This window comes from Syngnathus acus, chromosome 8 (assembly GCF_901709675.1).
Source record: "Syngnathus acus chromosome 8, fSynAcu1.2, whole genome shotgun sequence".
NCBI classification, from domain to species: Eukaryota; Metazoa; Chordata; class Actinopteri; order Syngnathiformes; family Syngnathidae; genus Syngnathus; species Syngnathus acus.
The window spans coordinates 1,376,506-1,393,533 of record NC_051093.1 but is presented as its reverse complement, the minus strand read 5'-3'; the positions used below and the strand labels follow the sequence as shown (position 1 = coordinate 1,393,533).

Genomic DNA, 17,028 nt, shown 5'->3' with positions numbered 1-17,028 from the left:
TTTAATCCTACTGCTTGGAGGAGGTTACAAACGACTTGTGTAGAAATCATAAAACCAAATAACCACTGGTAATGTTTCATAAGTTTTATTTTTCAAACTCTAAAAGTCAATACAGAGTAAAAAGGATCATCGTCTCATTGGACTCATCAGAACCAACAGAATTTACAAGAAACTTGTACTGACAGAAAAAAAAATCCCAAGAGGACAACATGTTTTACAACTTTGTTTTCTTGTTGTAAATTTGCAATAATAAAAAAAGAAGAAATAGCATTCAAAGATTTTTATCTGGATGAGTTAGAGCTGGAGCGAGAGCGATGACGCCTGCGACCGGGTGATCGGGAACGAGAGCGGCGGCGGGCTGGCGAACGCCTCCTCGGAGAGCGGGACCTGAAAGGATGTTGGAAAAAAACATGTCAAAAGAAGCCTCCTAGAAGAGCTCAAGGTGAGTCAAAAGTGGTGGCAGTGTTTCTTTCACACAAGCACAAATGGGAACTGTTCATTAAATCTGGGTAAAAAATTCTATGTAATCGATTTTGAATCAATATCATTAAAATTTGACATAATCGATTCATAGGACATTAATTTGATAATTGTAATACACCCATGGTGCGCACTGGAGTTATTTTTCTGCCGCAGGCCCACGGCAATCTCGTGCGCGATGACATCATGCGTGAAGACATTCAAGCGCAAATTCACAAAATGGCGGAGGCAGGTAAAACACCGCTCAGCAAGTCGTCCCAGCTGAAGTCTGGCGTTTGGATCAATTTCGCATTTAAAACAACAAAAGACTGAGCCGGATAGATCCATGTTGGTGTGCAAGACATGCGGAGCCACGGTCAGTTATTGTAGAAATACTACAAACCTCCGAAACCACTTGACAATACTAGTACGTTGGCTTCCGACAACAAGCCGCCCAGGGCAAAACCAAAGAAACCTAGGGACGTACTAACGTTACCATCCAAGTCTCCACGGGCCAGTCAAAGGGTGAACTGTCAAATTTACAAAAGTAACAGGATTTGCCTTGAGAGATAAATTTTAGTTTTGTTATTATTTTGCACTGAAACAATGCCTTTATGCAATTTGTTGCTAATGTACAGTCACTTGCACTTTTCAGACTGACAACACTTTTTTACAGTTAATGTGGACTGTCACATTTAATTCAAGTTTGCACCTGAAACCTGACGAGAAGAAATAAAGTCATGTGTATTTTTCAACAGAGATGAGCTATTCTTTAAGAGCAGGTTGAATCGATTCCACCCAAACTGAATCGCAATTAAGCGATTTAGAACCTTCAGAATCGAAATTGAATCGATTTAGGAAATTGCCCATGATACCCAGCCCAACTGTTCATTGTGAACACGGCTGAAAGAGGGCGCGCGTGCACTTGTTTAAGCTCATGATCGACAGTTTTTTTTACTTCCCTTCTCCGAAAGATTTCACCCCCCCAATTGAGCTGTGCACAAATAGAGAAAATGGGCGGGAAACTATTTTGGCGCTCTAGTTCTTTGGCCTTTTGTCCACCATACTACTCTCGGATGACTTCCCAAACGATTGGCTGATTAAAAAGGAGCGTTGGGTGAGGAAGACTGACCTTCTCCTCATGCGGGGTGGGCTGCGTCGCCACATGGGCGGGGGAGGGGGCATTCTGCGAGGGGGAGACAGGCGACGGGGCGGAGGACGGACCCTCTGGGGCAGCACGGCGGCCGCTGTGATTTCCTGTCCATCAATCTGACCTATGAAGGCACACAGTCAACAATTCGGCCAAGACAAACCTTTTTCACAAGAACAAATATTTGACGGAGATGTACTAAGCTGCCCGCGCCTTGTCCCGCCAGCTGACAACATTGTTAGACCGCAAACGATACCTCCGTCCATGTACTTGAGAGCCTTCTGGGCCTCTTCGGGGCTCTCGTACTCGACGTACGCGAAGCCCTTGGACATGTGCGGGACCTGCCTCTCCATCGGCATCTCCACCGACTTGATTTTGCCGTAGGTGGCAAAGATCTCCTGGATGTGATCCTGTGTGCCAGCGAGAAGAAAACAGGACACTTATCATTTTTCTGTTACGGATAGCGGGGCAAGTGTTTGAGTGTCAAAAGGGCAGACCTTGGTGACATTCCTGGTCAGCCGCCCCAAGTGAACCTTGGTTGGTTTGGGGCTGGGGGTTCTTTTCCTCCTCTCTTTTTCTTTATCTTTCTCCTTATCCTTTTCTTCTCCCCTCTTCTGTGTTTTGGACCTGTACATTCACGCCGTCAACAACAAGGGCGACGGTCATGCCAAACAAGTTCAACTCGGGGCGGAATATCAAGCCTGACTCACGCTGAGCGGGAGCGGCGGCGGGCGTCGTGGCGCCGGCGGCTGGGGCTGGGTGAGCCTGAGGAGCTGGACGAGGAGGAGGATCGCGAGCTGGAGGAGCCCGAGCGGCTGCTTCCGGACGAGCTGGAGCCGCTGGATGAGCCCGAGCTGGAACCCGAACTGCTGCTGGAAGAGGAGCTCGATCGGGACCTGATTGTAAACGTGGCTGGTCAGCGTGTAGCTCATTTATGAGGGACGAACTGGGTCAAGCACCCTACGAGCGCTACGGTGTCGACCCCGAGCTGAATTTTCTCAACCTGCAAGTGATGCCACCACAGAAGAGTGCCAGGGATGGCAAAAAGGCCAATCACACAGGTAGGGCTGCGACTAGTGAATATTTTCAGAATCACTTATTCTAGTTCTCTGAATGATCTGATCAAAACTGTTTTTACGTTTTGAAGCAACAAAATGTATGGCAGGTGCAAGTAATGTCCTAGTCCACATCGGAATATATTTGTGACTGTGCAGCTTATGTGCTTATCACATATTAATTTGGTTGAAGTTGGATCAATTTTGTTCTCTACGAAATTGACTGTATGTTTAATTCACCAATGATTTGTGGTTGCATGCTTCAGACCTGCTGCTGCTGCTTCCAGTGGAGGCGCTGCGGCGCTTCTTCGCTTTCTCACGTCCTCTGTCCTTTTCGCCGTCCTTGCCGGCAGATTTTTCCTTAGCTCGATCTTTAGTTTTCTCCTCTTCCTTGCGCTTAGTAGGAGACGGAGCCCTTACCGTGAAAAAATGATTAATGCTGGATATGTTCTTGAAATAAGAACTCTGTGGTTTTCTGTTTTTAAGCATAACGCTTGTGGGAAACCACTCCACCGCCTCTTCTGGGATTAACTTTATTTTTCCAGATTTTTTGTCTTGTCAATAACTGAAGTATTTATTGATTGAAACAGAAATCCAAGCTATTAGGAACACCTCAACATAACGGTAATGACAATTAAGAATGTTTTTACATAACTACCAGCGTCGTCAAGCAAACACGATTTTACAATCTACGTACAGCGCTTGCACCAAATTAATTTAGTAGCGCACTCATTATTAATTAACGTGGCCGTGTGGCTACATGCTAGCTGGCTAGCTTCACAAATTTAACAAATTTTCAAAAATCGTTTTCGGTATAACTGAGAGTATTGTCAATTTGAAGAACTTAAATTTAGAAAGGCAACACCTGAATACGGTAAAACAACATAGGTAGCAAATAATTTAAACACTGGAGGGAAAAAAATCAAACACGCCGCCATTGAATTTCATTGAGGCCGATTCAAGTCAGCAGACGGACTCCACGGGGCTTTTAACAAATCCTTAAAATCTCGTCATAGGAAATATGTATAACATCGCGCTACATGGGAAATCGTTGGATGTAATGAGAATCAGCAAATATCATTATGATCTTAATTGTAACTATTGAATAAAATAGTAAACTTACATGTCTTTTGTTACTGGTGGTACAATTCCGTGCGACGACAGGCCTCGGGAAAAGTCGCTGGCTGATGACGACACGACTCGGAAATGACGCCAATACCTGAGCGCCACTTTCGACTCATTTGTTTATGTCTGCGCTCCTCAATACGAATAAATAAATGAATAAAACGAAACGTTAGTTGGCGACGGAGCAATTTCGAACGAGGCTCGTCTCGAATGTAACCGAGTGTTTTTGTTCTTTTTTTTTACTGCAGGTAAGTGCTCGACGCTAAGCTTTCGCCCTGTATTGATTTTGTGGCTTTTGTGATGCATAGCTGTTTGAGTAAATTCTTTACAAAATACACTATGTGTTAGGGCGTGGTAAACATTTTGCCTAGGGCTGATGTTGAAGCCACGAGCTGTTCATTGATGCAGTACGTTCTCTATCAAGAACTGTTTCTTCAATAGATGGAAAACCAATGATGTGGTGTGCTTTGGATCACAAGATGTTCCCTTCCACAGATACAAACCGCGCCATGGGTCGTCTGGACGACGCCGCCAAGCGCAAAGTGGTGGAGCTGAGGAAAGCTGGCCTGAGTTTCCGCAAGATTAAGGCCGTGCTGGAGCTGGAGAACATTAAGGTCTCGGCGCAGGCCATCTACCTGTTCCTTAGGGAGTTCCAAGGCAGACGACCGGGCAGGGTCAGGCCTCCGGAGGCTGGGAGCAACGCAGCAGCGCCGGCGCCCCTGCAAAATCTGGTCGGGGGACTGCAGGAGACCTGGAGCGGCATGGGGCTGCAACACCTGCTACGGGATGCATCGCGCAACGCCAGCTTGAGCAAGTTGGCCAAGCGGGCATCCACGCAAGCAAATGGCGGTGCCAAAGCGTCCCGCTGCGTGGAAAGCGGCGTAGAGACTGAAACGCACCAGAGACAACAGCGGCAGCAGCGACAGCAGCTGCAGCAGCGATGGCAGTGTGTGGACGATACCGACGTCCAGATCGTGAGCGTCACGTCTCTTGCGCAGTGTCAGCAAAGCCCCGAGAGCAGTGCGGCGACTTGTCCTGTAACAGCGTCTGTGGCCTTGGCCAGGAGGAGGGTGACGCCCTCCCCCGCCACCAGCTCTATGCTGGCGGCCCGTAAACGCATTTTGGATAAAGCGCTGATGCACAGGATGAAGGTCCGATTGTTTGCATTCTTGCCTGTGTCAACAAGCCTGAACATCATTTGAATTTGATCCCACCAGGTGACGTCACTATTGAGGAGAGAACACGCACATGTCCAAAGACAGCAGCAACAACAACAACCACCACCACCACCATCAGCAGCATCATCATCAGCACCAGCAGCAGCAACAACAACAGCACCAACATATTATGATCTGACTGCAGAAAAGGTGAGAAAATGAAGGATATGTGATGAGATATCCTTTGGATCATGTGTCCTACCTATCCATAGATAGACAAAGGAATTAACAGAAAAATGACATGAGTGTGGCGTGTATGCTGTGGTATGCTTTGGATCATGAGCTGATCACTTCCCTGGACTAGTCTCGATGCGATTGTGATTGCAATAATTGAGTGTCTTCTTTTTAGAGATGGACAGTACATGACACATGATGTGCTATTGTTTGCTTTGTGTTCTTTTACTGATATAGATGGATGTGCTTTATAAGTCCCTGGAAAGAAATTAATACTCTTCATTGATTTTTTATTTTATTTTTTTTGGAGGGGGGTGATTTTGCAAGACATTTCCACTATGATATCAGCCAAAATATAGAGTCTTGTTTCAATCTCATTTCTCAGTCCACACTGGAAGATGGCGGTACAGACATGACCAGACGGTTTGTCCCACAGAGGCCGGGTCTGTCTGTGCGCTCCCTTCACACGGCGCCTCGAGTTGAAATCCAGCTCGCCGGCCGTTCGGCGGCTCCATTAACGTCACCCGGGGGTGCCGTCCTCCACGCGCGGACCTCTGCTGGTGAGCCGAGCCGAGATACCGGGGCGGGGGGCGCTCTTCAGGATCAGATCCGGACGCTGGGTTGCGAGGTGCGCAGCCTGGGCCTGGCTGTCAAGATGCTGGCGGAGCAGCAGAGCCGCTTGGAGACGGAGCAGGCGCAGCAGACTCACATCCAGAAGCAGATCCTTGGCGCGCTACAAACCCTGGCGTCCAAAGCGAGACCCTGCGGGAACACCCGCCAAACGCTCAGCAAAACCCCCTCCCCTTCTTGTTTGCCCACCACCTCTTCCGCCTTCAACCAAGACACCTTCAACTTTAACCGAGTCACCTTGGGCCAGTGCAGCCAAACCCAAACGGCCTACGACTCACTGGAGAGTCTGGAACCCGTCGAGCCCTTCAAACTGGCCATCCTGAGCCCCGACGGCACGGACGGCTTCCCGCCGTGTAGCAGCACCGAGAACCTCCCGCTCACTCACACACACCCGCACACGCAGCAAGCGGGCCCGTACCCTCAACAAAACTGCCAGACTCTCTTGGCCCCCTACGCCCAGTCGTACGCACCCGCCTATGAGCGCTCGCATCCGCAGGGATTCAGAGAGGGAGCGAGCAAGACGGACGATTTCCGGACTACGCAGGATCAACACCTCAATATTATCAAAGTTGAAGGACCCTAGACTGAGTGTAGCCTCTTATTGGATTGGACATATTTATTTCCTAAGTACAATGGAAGTGCGACTGCCATTTTTTTCCCCAAAATAAAAATGCCACAGGAAATAGTGGAACAGTCCACGGAGTTGGTCGGTTGTGGAAGATGTACAAATATGAACAAATATTTTTTTTGCTATTATTAAAGTCGACACGTGTATAGATAGATAGATAGATAGATAGATAGATAGATAGATAGATAGATAGATAGATAGATAGATAGATAGATAGATAGATAGATAGATAGATAGATAGATAGATAGATAGATAGATAGATACTCTATTAATCCCGGGGGGGAATTCAGGAAATGAATTGTTGTTATAATGTTGATCATCGTCAAAGATATTTTTTTAGATTTAAGTTATTGTTATTGCTAAGATGTTTTTGTTAAGCATACAAATGTCTCATCTCTTGCAAGAGTCCCATTCAGCACCATAGTAGATAGGTAACAAAAAGACCACGGTTCCATTTCTGTCTGAAATACTGCCTTGATTGTTTTCTGGTTCTCCTGTGGTTTTTGAATGCGCCATTTGGACTAAAATGTGTCTTTTAAATGCATTATTTTGGGATTTATTTGGCTCCTAAAGGGTCTAAATTGCAATGAGAGAGAAGTGTTTGTGCGCCGTGAGGCGACCAGATAGTGCATGAAATGTATTGGAACGCAGCCCTCACCCCGTTGCTAGGAGGCGCTGTTGTAGCCCGGAAAAGGGCACGTCGACGGCGGTGATGGGCAAGACAGAACTACAAGAACACGCGCCTGGTTTTTAATGACTGGCGTTGCTTTAACTTAACACAACCCGAAGGCGAATCGTCGCTGAAAGCAAGGGAGGAGAGAAAAGGAGGAGACACGTCGTGGTTTCGTCGTGGAGTGGGTATGGAATGAAATGGCTGGATCAGATGTGTCATGTCATGTCTACGTCTGTACTACAGCATCCCCAAATAGATGCACTTCTAAATACCATATTTAACCCTTTCATGTGATGATTTAAATGTGGGTCAGCGGAACATCACCTCGGATTTTGGCTTGACTGACCTTGGTCGCTGTCGTGATAATTTTTAAAATGGGAGAGCAAATCAGATAGTAATCAGCAGACTGTTTCTGAATGTGTGTTGAGTCAGGGTAGGAATGGCAGGAATTTGGTGTGTGATGAAAACAACAGAAAGCGAACAGAGCTTCTCTTTGTTGCCCTGCGTGGCCCTGAAGTCACAAGCTTGCATTAAATTGCTCATTCAATCCAACAGCGACAACGTGGATGGAAAGCTATGAGGAATTCTGCCTCCAAAGTGTGGCCGCGCTGCAGGAGGAGGGGAAATTCAAGGCAGCGACATGCGAGCCGATGGTCACGTACTCATCTGTCATCGTCTTCTGTGGGAAAGCTGCCTTGTCCCCCCTGGTAAGAAGGAAGTATATACTAGCCAGGGAGGTCTTCACGGCTATTATGCCCATGTGTGTCTGACATGAGGCAGCAAAATGAATTGGACAAATAAAAGCCCCCATCAACAATCTAACCAAATTGAACAGAATTCTCAATCAATTAGTCAAATGTTGGACCTTTTTGCAGTTAGATGCAGAGCAGCGTCAACATATGCGCCACCTCAAACGCGGGGCGGTCCAGCTGGAAAGGCAGCAGAGGAGCAAGCCCTCGGCCCAAGTTTCAGACAAAGCGGTGAGTTGCACGTGTCTAGTCCAAAATCACCTGGAATATGCGACATCCAGGCACTTGCCACCCATCCAAAACCAGAATCTCCACCCTTCAAAGTCTAGTTTTGCTCTTGTAGAGTGGACAGGTTGTATAGCACAAGCACAGTATAGCCATCCCAGATTTCCATTTGCAGAATTAACTCAGAGTTGTTTAAGCCCAGACCTTCCCCAACAGACTCTCACAAAGGCACTGATATGATACGTCTAAAACTAGGCTTGTCCAGTCACTTGGATCGGTCCTTAAGTACAAAACAGGGAGCCTCTCTCCGATCACACTACACTGCCATCGATTGTTTGACACAGACGTTATGGATAGATAGGGCTGCAAAAGACAAACTTTTGGTGAACGTTCACCTTCAACGAGACGGAACCGGAGTGCCAAAGTGGGCCTGCTTTTGTTCAGTGTGCGCTGTTGTGCTTTCTGGCCACTGGAGCGGCTTCTTGCAACACGGTCATCAACTGTCTTTTCCGTGTGTATCGGCTATGTTTCAGAGAATCCATCCAGATATGTATTTCCTACCGCTTGTCCTGTTGTTCATTGCAAATTTGAATCCCAAACCAGAGGCATCAAGTGCCAAGCGGCGAGGCTGAAAAGTCACATATTCCCAAAGAAACAGCACTCAACAGTTACACGCTGATCACCGACTCGCCCGGCCTTCCCTTAGAGCCCAGAGTTAACCTTCAGACTGTCAGTCGGCCAACGGACCCTCTGCTCAACGGCCTCCTTGCAGAGGAGGAGAAGAGCGATGAGGAAGATATGAGTACGGACAGCCTTCTCAAGCAAACACAAGAGCACGTGAAGAGGGAGCTGAGCAGGGAGGGGTCAAAAGGTGTTGTCCCAACACTTTCGCCCGAGCCTGTCTCGGAAGGAGAAATGTTTAGTCCAAACAGAGGTACTGAATTGGATCGCGGGCCCGTTGGCCCTCCTGAGATTGCCCTCCACCAAAATGTGTCTGATCCCAAGCCTCAAGAGCCCGCATCGCCGCCTGGTCCGGCCGGTCAGTGCCTTTGGCGGCCGAGCCCAGAGTCCGGCCTCGGCCCCCGTAAACTGCGCCCATTCTCCACTGGGAGCATCCGTGTCGTCTTTCCGGCAATGCCGGGAGAAGGCGCCGCTCTGTCAGAGAGGCGCGAAGTTCCACCTGGAGCCTCATGGTCCCCGGATCGCTGGAGCTCAGCATCAAGCGGCGACGCGGACCGCCGAAACACGCGGGGTAGTCATCGGTCGGGTTGTCATTGTGCCGTCAGTCCGATGTGGGAAACCTGTGGGCCCGCCCCAATCGGCCTGTCGTCAACGTCGCGCTGGGTCTGCCAAACCGTGGACACTCAGCTACGCTCTGACCCGGCTGGATTGGACCACATTGATCGCAGTCAGGAAAGAACAGCTCGCTTCATGGCGGGAGTCACCGTGCGCCCCTCAAGTTGGCACAACTCCAACAAGTCATTCCAGGGAGAGAATCTCTCTCCGCATCGGCCGATGCCTCGCGTTTCCCTCGCAGTTAAGCTCGGCGAGGAGCCTGATGACCCTCGAGGTCCCTGCGATAAAACTGGGACAGCTTTCCTCAGACAGGCAGGTGACGCACATGCCACAAACACAGGTACGTACGTGTGTGCTCCTTCTATCAACAGTGACGCCACAATCGTTTGAAAAGCTCACAAAAACATTGGCCTTTTGGCGCACAGAGGAGGCCCGGAGGCGAGCGCGGGTTCTGGAGGAAATGCAAAGACGTCTGGAGGAGGAACACGCTTCACAAATATCGCTGCTCTTGGCCCAACAGGAGAAGGAGCAACAGTGCCTGCGGCGGGTGCGCGCACCTTCCACAACTGGTTTGCAGAACAAAATGTGGAGTGTACGAGTTGTTGCTTTATGATGTGCTTGCTTCCTTTCCTATGTAGCTCCGATTTGTCGGCAATGCACAAACTCGTTGCTTTGGCGTCCACCCTTCCCAAACTTGAAACGTTAAGCAATGACCAACTGTAAACAAATATTTTCTGTGAAAGGAGTTTGAAGAGGCCGAAAGGAGACTGAGCCAGCAGGCCCGTGCTAAGCTCCAGACCCCTGCCAATGACGGAGCTGTGAACCCAACCGCCGCTACGCCGGGTCGCTGTCAAGGTACCAGGCCGGCACGCCCCCTTTGAACATGGATGGCGACCAACCTGCGTTTTTCTTCCCCTCTGTCCAGGTTTCCCAAGTCCCGTGACTTCAAATGAGACCTTTCCCTCTCCGCAGTCTCCCATCTACCTACGAGGGCCCTTGTGGTCAGCTCACAAACCTCAAGCGAGGCCAAGTCAGGTGACCATCACCGGGACTCCGTTTGATGCAACCACGTCCATTTTCAGATCGGTGCACTTTCTTTCACAGATTTTGGAAGCGGTACAGAGGAGAGTGTTGTTTCGAATCGGCGCCGTCGCCCGCGGCTTTCTCGTGCGCAGACTTCTCAAAACGCACAAGATCCAACATCTGTGTCAAACCGTCACGGTAAGTCAAAGTCAAAAGTCAAAGTCAGCTTTATTGTCAATCCCTTCATATGTCAAGACACACAAAGAAACCGAAATTCCGTTTCCTCCATCCCACGGTGACGAGACATACAAGTAGGCTTCCATGCTTGGAGCTGAACTGGAATGGCCCACGTTGGGGTCAAGCTTTGTGTCACGACTGTCGTGTGCATGTTTGCCTTGAAACTTCTCATGCTGCTCACCGACTTTGAAGAAAGTACCGAGCCAGAAGCGTAGCAGTTACTACCATTCAAGTGCTGACAAAACCAGACAATCCTCCGTAGTGCGATAGAAAAGAAAGATCACTCCAGTTTCACATCTTGGTTAAAAAAAAAAAAAAAAAGAAATCCACACAACAATTCTACCTTTGCCCAAAGTCTTGTGGAAATGAGTTCAGAGGGAAAAAAATTCCAAATGTATTCTTATTGCAAAATGTCATCAGCGAAGGGTGAATGTTGGATGGGAATATGTTTTTTTTTGTCTCCATACAGGACACACGGGACTTCATAAGGTCCTTTCAGACTGCAGGTCCACAGAAGAGAAGCCCTTTCTCAGCTCAGGATCTCTCCCTGCAGGACAGAGTTCGAGCCCAGGTACAAATGACGACGTCGTTCGTTGACAGCGTGGTGACCCGCCCAATTGTGCTCTTCCTAGTTACGTGCAGCCCTCTATGACATCCATGAGATCTTCTTTGAAATGCCTCCGGCGGATCGATGGGCACTGCTGCAGCAGGACCGGGAGCTCTGTGCTGAGAAGAAGCAAAGAGACACGGTAACAAAGTGGAGAGACCGGCTCGATGCGAGCTGTTGACCTACCACCGTTAGCATTTCTCTGAGGCCACACCCCGAAACCATTTGGCCGAGCTGACGCGTCTGTTTGAAACACTTCACGCAAACGTGTTTGCCAGGTGGTGGCACTGTTCATAAGCCCCAAAGATTTGCATTTGTGCATTTCTTTCAAATTTAGTCAGACTCAACTAGTAGCAAAGGTGATTTGTGGCTCCTCATCTGAAATTTTCCTCACTGGTCCAGCTTAATGTGTTGTTACACATCCGTGCAAGCTCCACTTGATGGTTAGTCAAAACATTTGGCCGCCGACGTCTAACGCAGTCCTCCAAAGAGACTGTTTTAAGAAACCCTCAATCGTCAATAAGGAATCAGATACGAGCACAAATTGCTTTAGGCTTGAATGTTCTCACAGCAGCACAGCTTGTTGAAGTTGTTGGGAAAATAACAAACTCAGTAAATAAATTGTGGCTCTATGTGATGAAGTGTCTGTGTATCCATTGTGAAGGAAAAAGCCAAGAAGGAAAGGGAGAGAGCTGCACTGTCTGCCACCACACAAAGATCTCTGGACCGGAAAAAAAGGTGACGTACGCAGGAAAAAGGCAACTTCCAAACAAAAATGGGATCTTTTTTTGTCTATGTTGGTCACGGTGAGAACTGCCGTGTGGGCTCTCTTTCAGGGAGGGCCAGACCGCCAAGGTGATGCAGAAGCCAAAGAGTCCCACTCCCGTCGGGTCCTGCAAGTGTGTGCGCTCACAACACAGGCATCGGTCTTCAGTCTTTGAGCTTGACACTGCCTTTTCACTCTTGTCTTTTGTCCTTCCCGCTTCTGCTCTTCACCTGTGCTCATTTCTTCTTGTGCTAGAGTTCAAAAGCCCAGTCAAGTCCAAAAAGGTGTCCCGAGTCAGCTCAAGCGCCAGGGGTGAGTTCATGTCCCATTCGCTGTGCAGTGGACTGGGGTGGGATGTGTGGAGTGGGGTATCGAGTGTCACAACACGTTAGCCAACTTCATCATTTGCACTTGGAATTCATTGGATTGGGGCACAGACGGAACCAAATGCCTCAGATTGTGTGAGAGGGGGTGGGGGGGAAGCGTCCCTTCATATTAGCGCTCTGATTCTCACTCCACGGTGCTCTCATCAGGAGCTGGTACACAAAGACCCCCGAAGCGAGAGTGCAGCGCCTGGACAACCTGAAGAAGCAGCAGTCTCTCGGCTAAGAGGCGACATCGTTCTGAAATAGATCAACCAAGCATCAGGTTTGGCACCGATGTTGCCCTTGACAACCGTGTTGTGGCAATTCCCTGCCACCTTGACTTGAAATTTTCATTTGTTCCGTGGCCAAGGTCCTTTTTCCCAGCCGTAGCGCAAAGGTCAACACTAGCTTTGCTCGCGCGTCTTCGTTGATGTTGTGTGAATTTCTGCCTTTTCTGTTTGGTTTGAAGGTAACAGTCGACTTGCGCTGGCAATAAACATCATTTGAAGCGAGCATGATCTGCTGAAATCTTGTCGGACAAAATGCCTCCGTGTCACGGTGACGGCACTTTGAGTCCAATACAACTTGTTTCGACCCATATGTGCACATAGATCTGTGGCTGTACCACCAACATATTCCACAAATGTTTTGGGCCACTTTATTGGTGCATTCCCATTGGCTCATCAATACAACATTGGTACTTATTGGTCAAGCTGCCCGTCTTGTCCAAGCCCGCACTCCACCACCTCCACATGTGTGACAAACAAAGTCTGTGGATAAGTGTCCTGTGCATGGGATCCTTGCGGTTGTAAGTTTCCAACGTCTCCATTTGGACTTTTAAGAAGAAGAAGAATGTTTGAAGGACTTTGAATGTTTTTTGTTTCCTTTGTAATTCCGTCGGATTTGCCTGTTATGGTTGCGTGCATTTGGTCTTCAATCCGAATCGCAACGTATGTATTTGTTTACATGCAGGCACAACTTCACTTTTCGACATCTCCCATATGAGGGAGTCGTGGGAATGTGTGAGGGAAAGTCAACCTGAAATAAAAGTGGTCAAGTCACACGCACACACACGCACGCACGCACACGCGCACACACTCACTCACACACACGCACACACACACACACAGTGAATATTAATATTTGTCCACTAATCTTTATGTATGACTAATTTAGAACATTTTTATCGTCAAAATCGCTGCAATTGCATATTTCGTGTTCAAATGCAAAGGTGAAATGCTTGGTTTTGCTGATGGGCCATAAAACCGCAGTAAAAAGGCACAAGTTGAGGCAGATAGTCCTCTGCCCCACTGAAGGGGGGCGTACGTGAGCCAACAAGTGATGAATGCTACCCCAGGTAGAGGTAGACGAAACAACGGACGTCACAAACAAAGCACATATTATTTTGTGCTATGTAGCTAAAGGTGAAGTGAAGGAGGCGTTTTGGAGATTTGATGACATGAGTGATAATCGACGAGCCCCTGCTGTAGCTACGTATGTCTTGGGAGTGTTGGAGAAATACAGCTGTTGTGAAAAGCAAGTTGACAGAGCTGCTGTGACGGCGTCAGAGCTTCATGGGGTGCAGGCCAAAATGAAAGAAAGTGCCAAAACTAAAGGAAAATAAGGAGGACTTTTACAACAAAGTGACGGAGCTTTTTGTGGCGAAGGACTTCATCTACAAAAAAGCCAAGACCACAAACTGTGTGTGTGTGCGTGTGTGTGCGTGGGTGTGTTGGGGGGGTGCTTCAAAAATTGGGTTGCAATGCGGTTGTGTCCTGCAGAGGGCGTCCCAATGCAACACAAGCCAATCAGTGGTTTCCCGCCTCTCATCCCGAGTGCCAACACATAGTTTGGATAGAGACGTGGATCTAGATCAAGTTCCTTCTTGTCTCATGCTTTAAGACCTCCATTCATTTGTTGCTGCTGGCTTTCATTGACAGGAAATCACTTTTTTTTAACAGCGCATTCTTGTGTGCCAGCACAGCAACAAGCTAAACTGGTCTGTCTGGGTGTCCCCCATGTTGACCACCCTTTCTGTGCATCTTCTTTCATGCCACACGCAAGTGTGGGGGGTGTTCCCCAGCACTTTGGTGCCATGTGTCCTGGTGTCTTCATTGCTCTGGAGTCATACTACCACACGCGCACACACATGAACTAAGAATGTGCACATAGATCTGTGGCTGTACCACCAACATATTCCACAAATGTTTTGGGCCACTTTATTGGTGCATTCCCATTGGCTCATCAATACAACATTGGTACTTATTGGTCAAGCTGCCCCTCTTGTCCAAGCCCCCACTCCACCACCTCCACATGTGTGACAAACAAAGTCTGTGGATAAGTGTCCTGTGCATGGGATCCTAGCGGTTGTAAGTTTCCAACGTCTCCATTTGGACTTTTCCACTCTCGCAGGGTGTGTGCAAAAGGACTAGGAAGTCAAAAGGCATACAGATACTCACTCTGGTCTGCATGACCAAGCAGCTAAACAGGACATGTTCAAAAAAAACAAACAAACAAACAAACAAACAAACAAAAGAGCGACGAGGTGGGTCATTGCGTGATCGGAAAAAAAAGACATGCGCGAGATCCCCGTTGCTGTAACGTATCTGGAAAAGAATAAAATAAAAAACACGTAACTAATCTGGGAGCAAAGCAATCAAAAAGCCCCCCCGGCTCCGAGCCAGGTTCTGGGAATAATAATTGAGAGATGGTGGAATTACCGCTTTAGACCCCACATCTTCTACTGACCACACAGTGCGCATCGGGACCCCCCGCTTCATTCTCGGCGACAAAATTCTAAAGCTCTACCTCCAGACGGACGGAAGGGGGGAAAAAAAGCAGTGTTGTTCTATTCCGGGCTGAGCTGAGGTTTGCTCCTAATTTAGCCATTCCGCTGCATGCCCGTGTGAAATCACCTTTGTTTACCCAGCAAAGAGCAAATATTCATTCATGTCTCCTCCACAGTTCCTCCCATTCTTCCTCATATTTTGATGCGAGCCCTCCCTCTCATAAGGGATTTTATGCCTCCAGAAATAATCTCCAAACCAATATTGACGCCAGCTAAAGACTGCGGCGGTTACGCGGGCCGCCGAGGATATGGCAGAAGATGACGAGGGGAGGATCGCATCCTGTTTTTATACAAAGGGCAAACGGCAAACGTCCGCTTATCAGCTTGCAAAAAAAACAAAAAACAGGAATGATGTAGATGGAGTGAGAAAGAGGGGCCAAATGGAAGAGCTGCGGGATGCTGACGGACAAGGAACAGCGAAGATGGCGGGAGGGAATGGGGCGTGGCGTGAGATGAAGTGGAGCAACTTGAAGCGCACTGCAGCTGGTTTGCATCATGGTGCCTTGTTTGCCTCCGCCGTGCGCATCCGCCTTAGCTGGAGCTGGAGCTGAAGCTGGAGCTGCGCCGCCTGCAAGGGCCAACGAGTGGGCCAACGAGTGGGCCAAAGAGTGGGCCTCTTTGTTCCAGCACCGTCCATCCTTCATTTCACTGACAGAGGACTCGCTCACCACCAGAGAGATAGAAGAAGACACTTTGTACCTTCAAGAAAGACAGGGAAGGGAAGTGAACCGATAGGAGCCCAGATAACAGAGAATGCGGTCAAGAGGCTACAAAAAAGCAATTGAAAGCAGATTGGAGTGGATGAAAGAGGCCAAATGAGGAGTCATTGAATCGGGAGGGGGGCTGACAGCAGAGCGGGGCTCCTCAGGGACCCCGGCCTTGTCTCGCGCCCAGAGGGCCCCGTGTTGATGACAGCCTGTTTTCGATCGTATGGATTGAGCGACCCCGGGCCGTAAGTTCCTCTGAGACACAACCGGTGGGTGTGCATGCTACAGTCTGAGTGTGTTTTTCTATTTGTAGTAAGTCATCTTTGTTTGGCTAGGGAATGAGGGGACGATATCAAGGTGCAGCGTGAACGAAAACTCAGAATCAGAGGCTTGTTTGAAGCCCCCGGCAGGTCACGTTTGCATTCTGGGCCACACTGTTTCCTCCATTGATTGGGAATGTTTAGCACATTAGCGAGAGGTCAAAAGAGGAGGAGGGGACGTTCTCACGAGAGGCGGGTCCAACCAGTGAAGCTATCCAGAACCCGAGCGCAGACACAGAAACCTATCCGGCTGGAAATTTAGCTGGCGAGGCGAGTCAGTGGCACTTTGTTGGAAGCGCCTCCATTCATTTGATGTCCACTAGTGGCTCTCCTCTCGACTGCCGCCACGTAAAGATCTGTGCTCTGCTTGGGCCTCCTGAGGCCGGGAGGCATGCCGGATACCTCATCACCGCCGCTTCCCCCTTTTGAGAATGACGAGGTGGGAACCTCCCTTCCCTGCCTCCCTATTTGACCCCCTTGTTGGCCTAATTATATGTGGTGCCAGTGTCATGCCTCCCCTCCCCTCTGCCCCTCCCTTCCTCTCCCCTCTCGGTACCTCTCCCGAGGCTCTCTCTGAGAGGCCAATTATTCCCTTATTGTTGACACAGACAAGCTGACAGTGTCCCTCCCACATAACCCGTGTCCTCCCCGTCCACTCCGGTGTCTCCCTTCCATCTCACCGCAGACCACCTAGGTGTCTGCCGGGCAGCGTCATGTTTCTCCTACTTCTATTTTGTGTGTGTATGTGTGTGTGTCATACCCGCTCTCTGCAT

General features: G+C 48.9%; 3 protein-coding genes across 7 annotated transcripts; 2 read left to right on the top strand and 1 right to left on the bottom strand.

The window, feature by feature from the left end:
* Positions 1-69: 69 nt before the first annotated feature.
* LOC119126147 (RNA-binding protein with serine-rich domain 1-like) lies at positions 70-3,880 on the bottom strand. 2 transcript variants are annotated; one of them, XM_037257294.1, is made up of 7 exons: positions 3,788-3,880; positions 2,933-3,079; positions 2,320-2,505; positions 2,107-2,236; positions 1,866-2,019; positions 1,592-1,733; positions 70-387 (listed from the first exon to the last, which is right to left on the bottom strand). In XM_037257294.1, coding segments are annotated over exons 1-7 (867 nt in total). In that variant the 5' UTR covers positions 3,790-3,880; the 3' UTR covers positions 70-281. The 2 variants fall into 2 exon arrangements, with proteins under 2 accessions (XP_037113189.1, XP_037113191.1); XM_037257296.1 differs by having other exon boundaries at positions 2,320-2,478; positions 3,788-3,868.
* Positions 3,881-6,496, top strand: LOC119126110. 2 transcript variants are annotated; one of them, XM_037257199.1, is made up of 4 exons: positions 3,881-4,037; positions 4,285-4,940; positions 5,007-5,156; positions 5,617-6,496. In XM_037257199.1, the coding sequence occupies exons 2-4, from the start codon at positions 4,299-4,301 to the stop codon at positions 6,391-6,393; spliced, it is 1,569 nt and encodes a 522-aa protein (XP_037113094.1). In that variant the 5' UTR covers positions 3,881-4,037; positions 4,285-4,298; the 3' UTR covers positions 6,394-6,496. The 2 variants fall into 2 exon arrangements, with proteins under 2 accessions (XP_037113094.1, XP_037113093.1); XM_037257198.1 differs by having other exon boundaries at positions 5,566-6,496.
* Positions 6,497-6,694: 198 nt separating this feature from the next.
* LOC119126097 (centriolar coiled-coil protein of 110 kDa-like) lies at positions 6,695-12,893 on the top strand. 3 transcript variants are annotated; one of them, XM_037257157.1, is made up of 14 exons: positions 6,695-7,297; positions 7,668-7,819; positions 7,988-8,092; positions 8,793-9,722; positions 9,808-9,929; positions 10,126-10,237; positions 10,308-10,417; positions 10,487-10,603; positions 11,112-11,213; positions 11,275-11,391; positions 11,914-11,987; positions 12,086-12,148; positions 12,271-12,327; positions 12,549-12,893. In XM_037257157.1, the coding sequence occupies exons 2-14, from the start codon at positions 7,753-7,755 to the stop codon at positions 12,622-12,624; spliced, it is 2,052 nt and encodes a 683-aa protein (XP_037113052.1). In that variant the 5' UTR covers positions 6,695-7,297; positions 7,668-7,752; the 3' UTR covers positions 12,625-12,893. The 3 variants fall into 3 exon arrangements, with proteins under 3 accessions (XP_037113052.1, XP_037113051.1, XP_037113053.1); XM_037257156.1 differs by having other exon boundaries at positions 8,690-9,722; XM_037257158.1 differs by lacking the exons at positions 6,695-7,297; positions 7,668-7,819 and having other exon boundaries at positions 8,620-9,722.
* The last annotated feature ends 4,135 nt before the right edge of the window (positions 12,894-17,028 follow it).

What these genes read in the sequence shown, in the direction of transcription:
- LOC119126147 (XM_037257294.1), bottom strand. An exon ending in TGACCAGGAATGTCACCAAG is followed by an intron (nt 2,020 to 2,106) that starts GTCTGCCCTTTT and finishes GCTGGCACACAG; the next exon opens with GATCACATCCAGGAGATCTT. An exon ending in TCTCAAGTACATGGACGGAG is followed by an intron (nt 1,734 to 1,865) that starts GTATCGTTTGCG and finishes GTGCCTTCATAG; the next exon opens with GTCAGATTGATGGACAGGAA.
- LOC119126110 (XM_037257198.1), top strand. Translation starts at nt 4,299, where the DNA reads ATGGGTCGTCTGGACGACGCCGCCAAGCGCAAAGTGGTGGAGCTGAGG. An exon ending in CGCTGATGCACAGGATGAAG is followed by an intron (nt 4,941 to 5,006) that starts GTCCGATTGTTT and finishes TGATCCCACCAG; the next exon opens with GTGACGTCACTATTGAGGAG. An exon ending in ATGATCTGACTGCAGAAAAG is followed by an intron (nt 5,157 to 5,565) that starts GTGAGAAAATGA and finishes CTCATTTCTCAG; the next exon opens with TCCACACTGGAAGATGGCGG.
- LOC119126097 (XM_037257156.1), top strand. Translation starts at nt 7,679, where the DNA reads ATGGAAAGCTATGAGGAATTCTGCCTCCAAAGTGTGGCCGCGCTGCAG. An exon ending in AGCAACAGTGCCTGCGGCGG is followed by an intron (nt 9,930 to 10,125) that starts GTGCGCGCACCT and finishes TTTCTGTGAAAG; the next exon opens with GAGTTTGAAGAGGCCGAAAG. An exon ending in TCTCTGGACCGGAAAAAAAG is followed by an intron (nt 11,988 to 12,085) that starts GTGACGTACGCA and finishes GCTCTCTTTCAG; the next exon opens with GGAGGGCCAGACCGCCAAGG.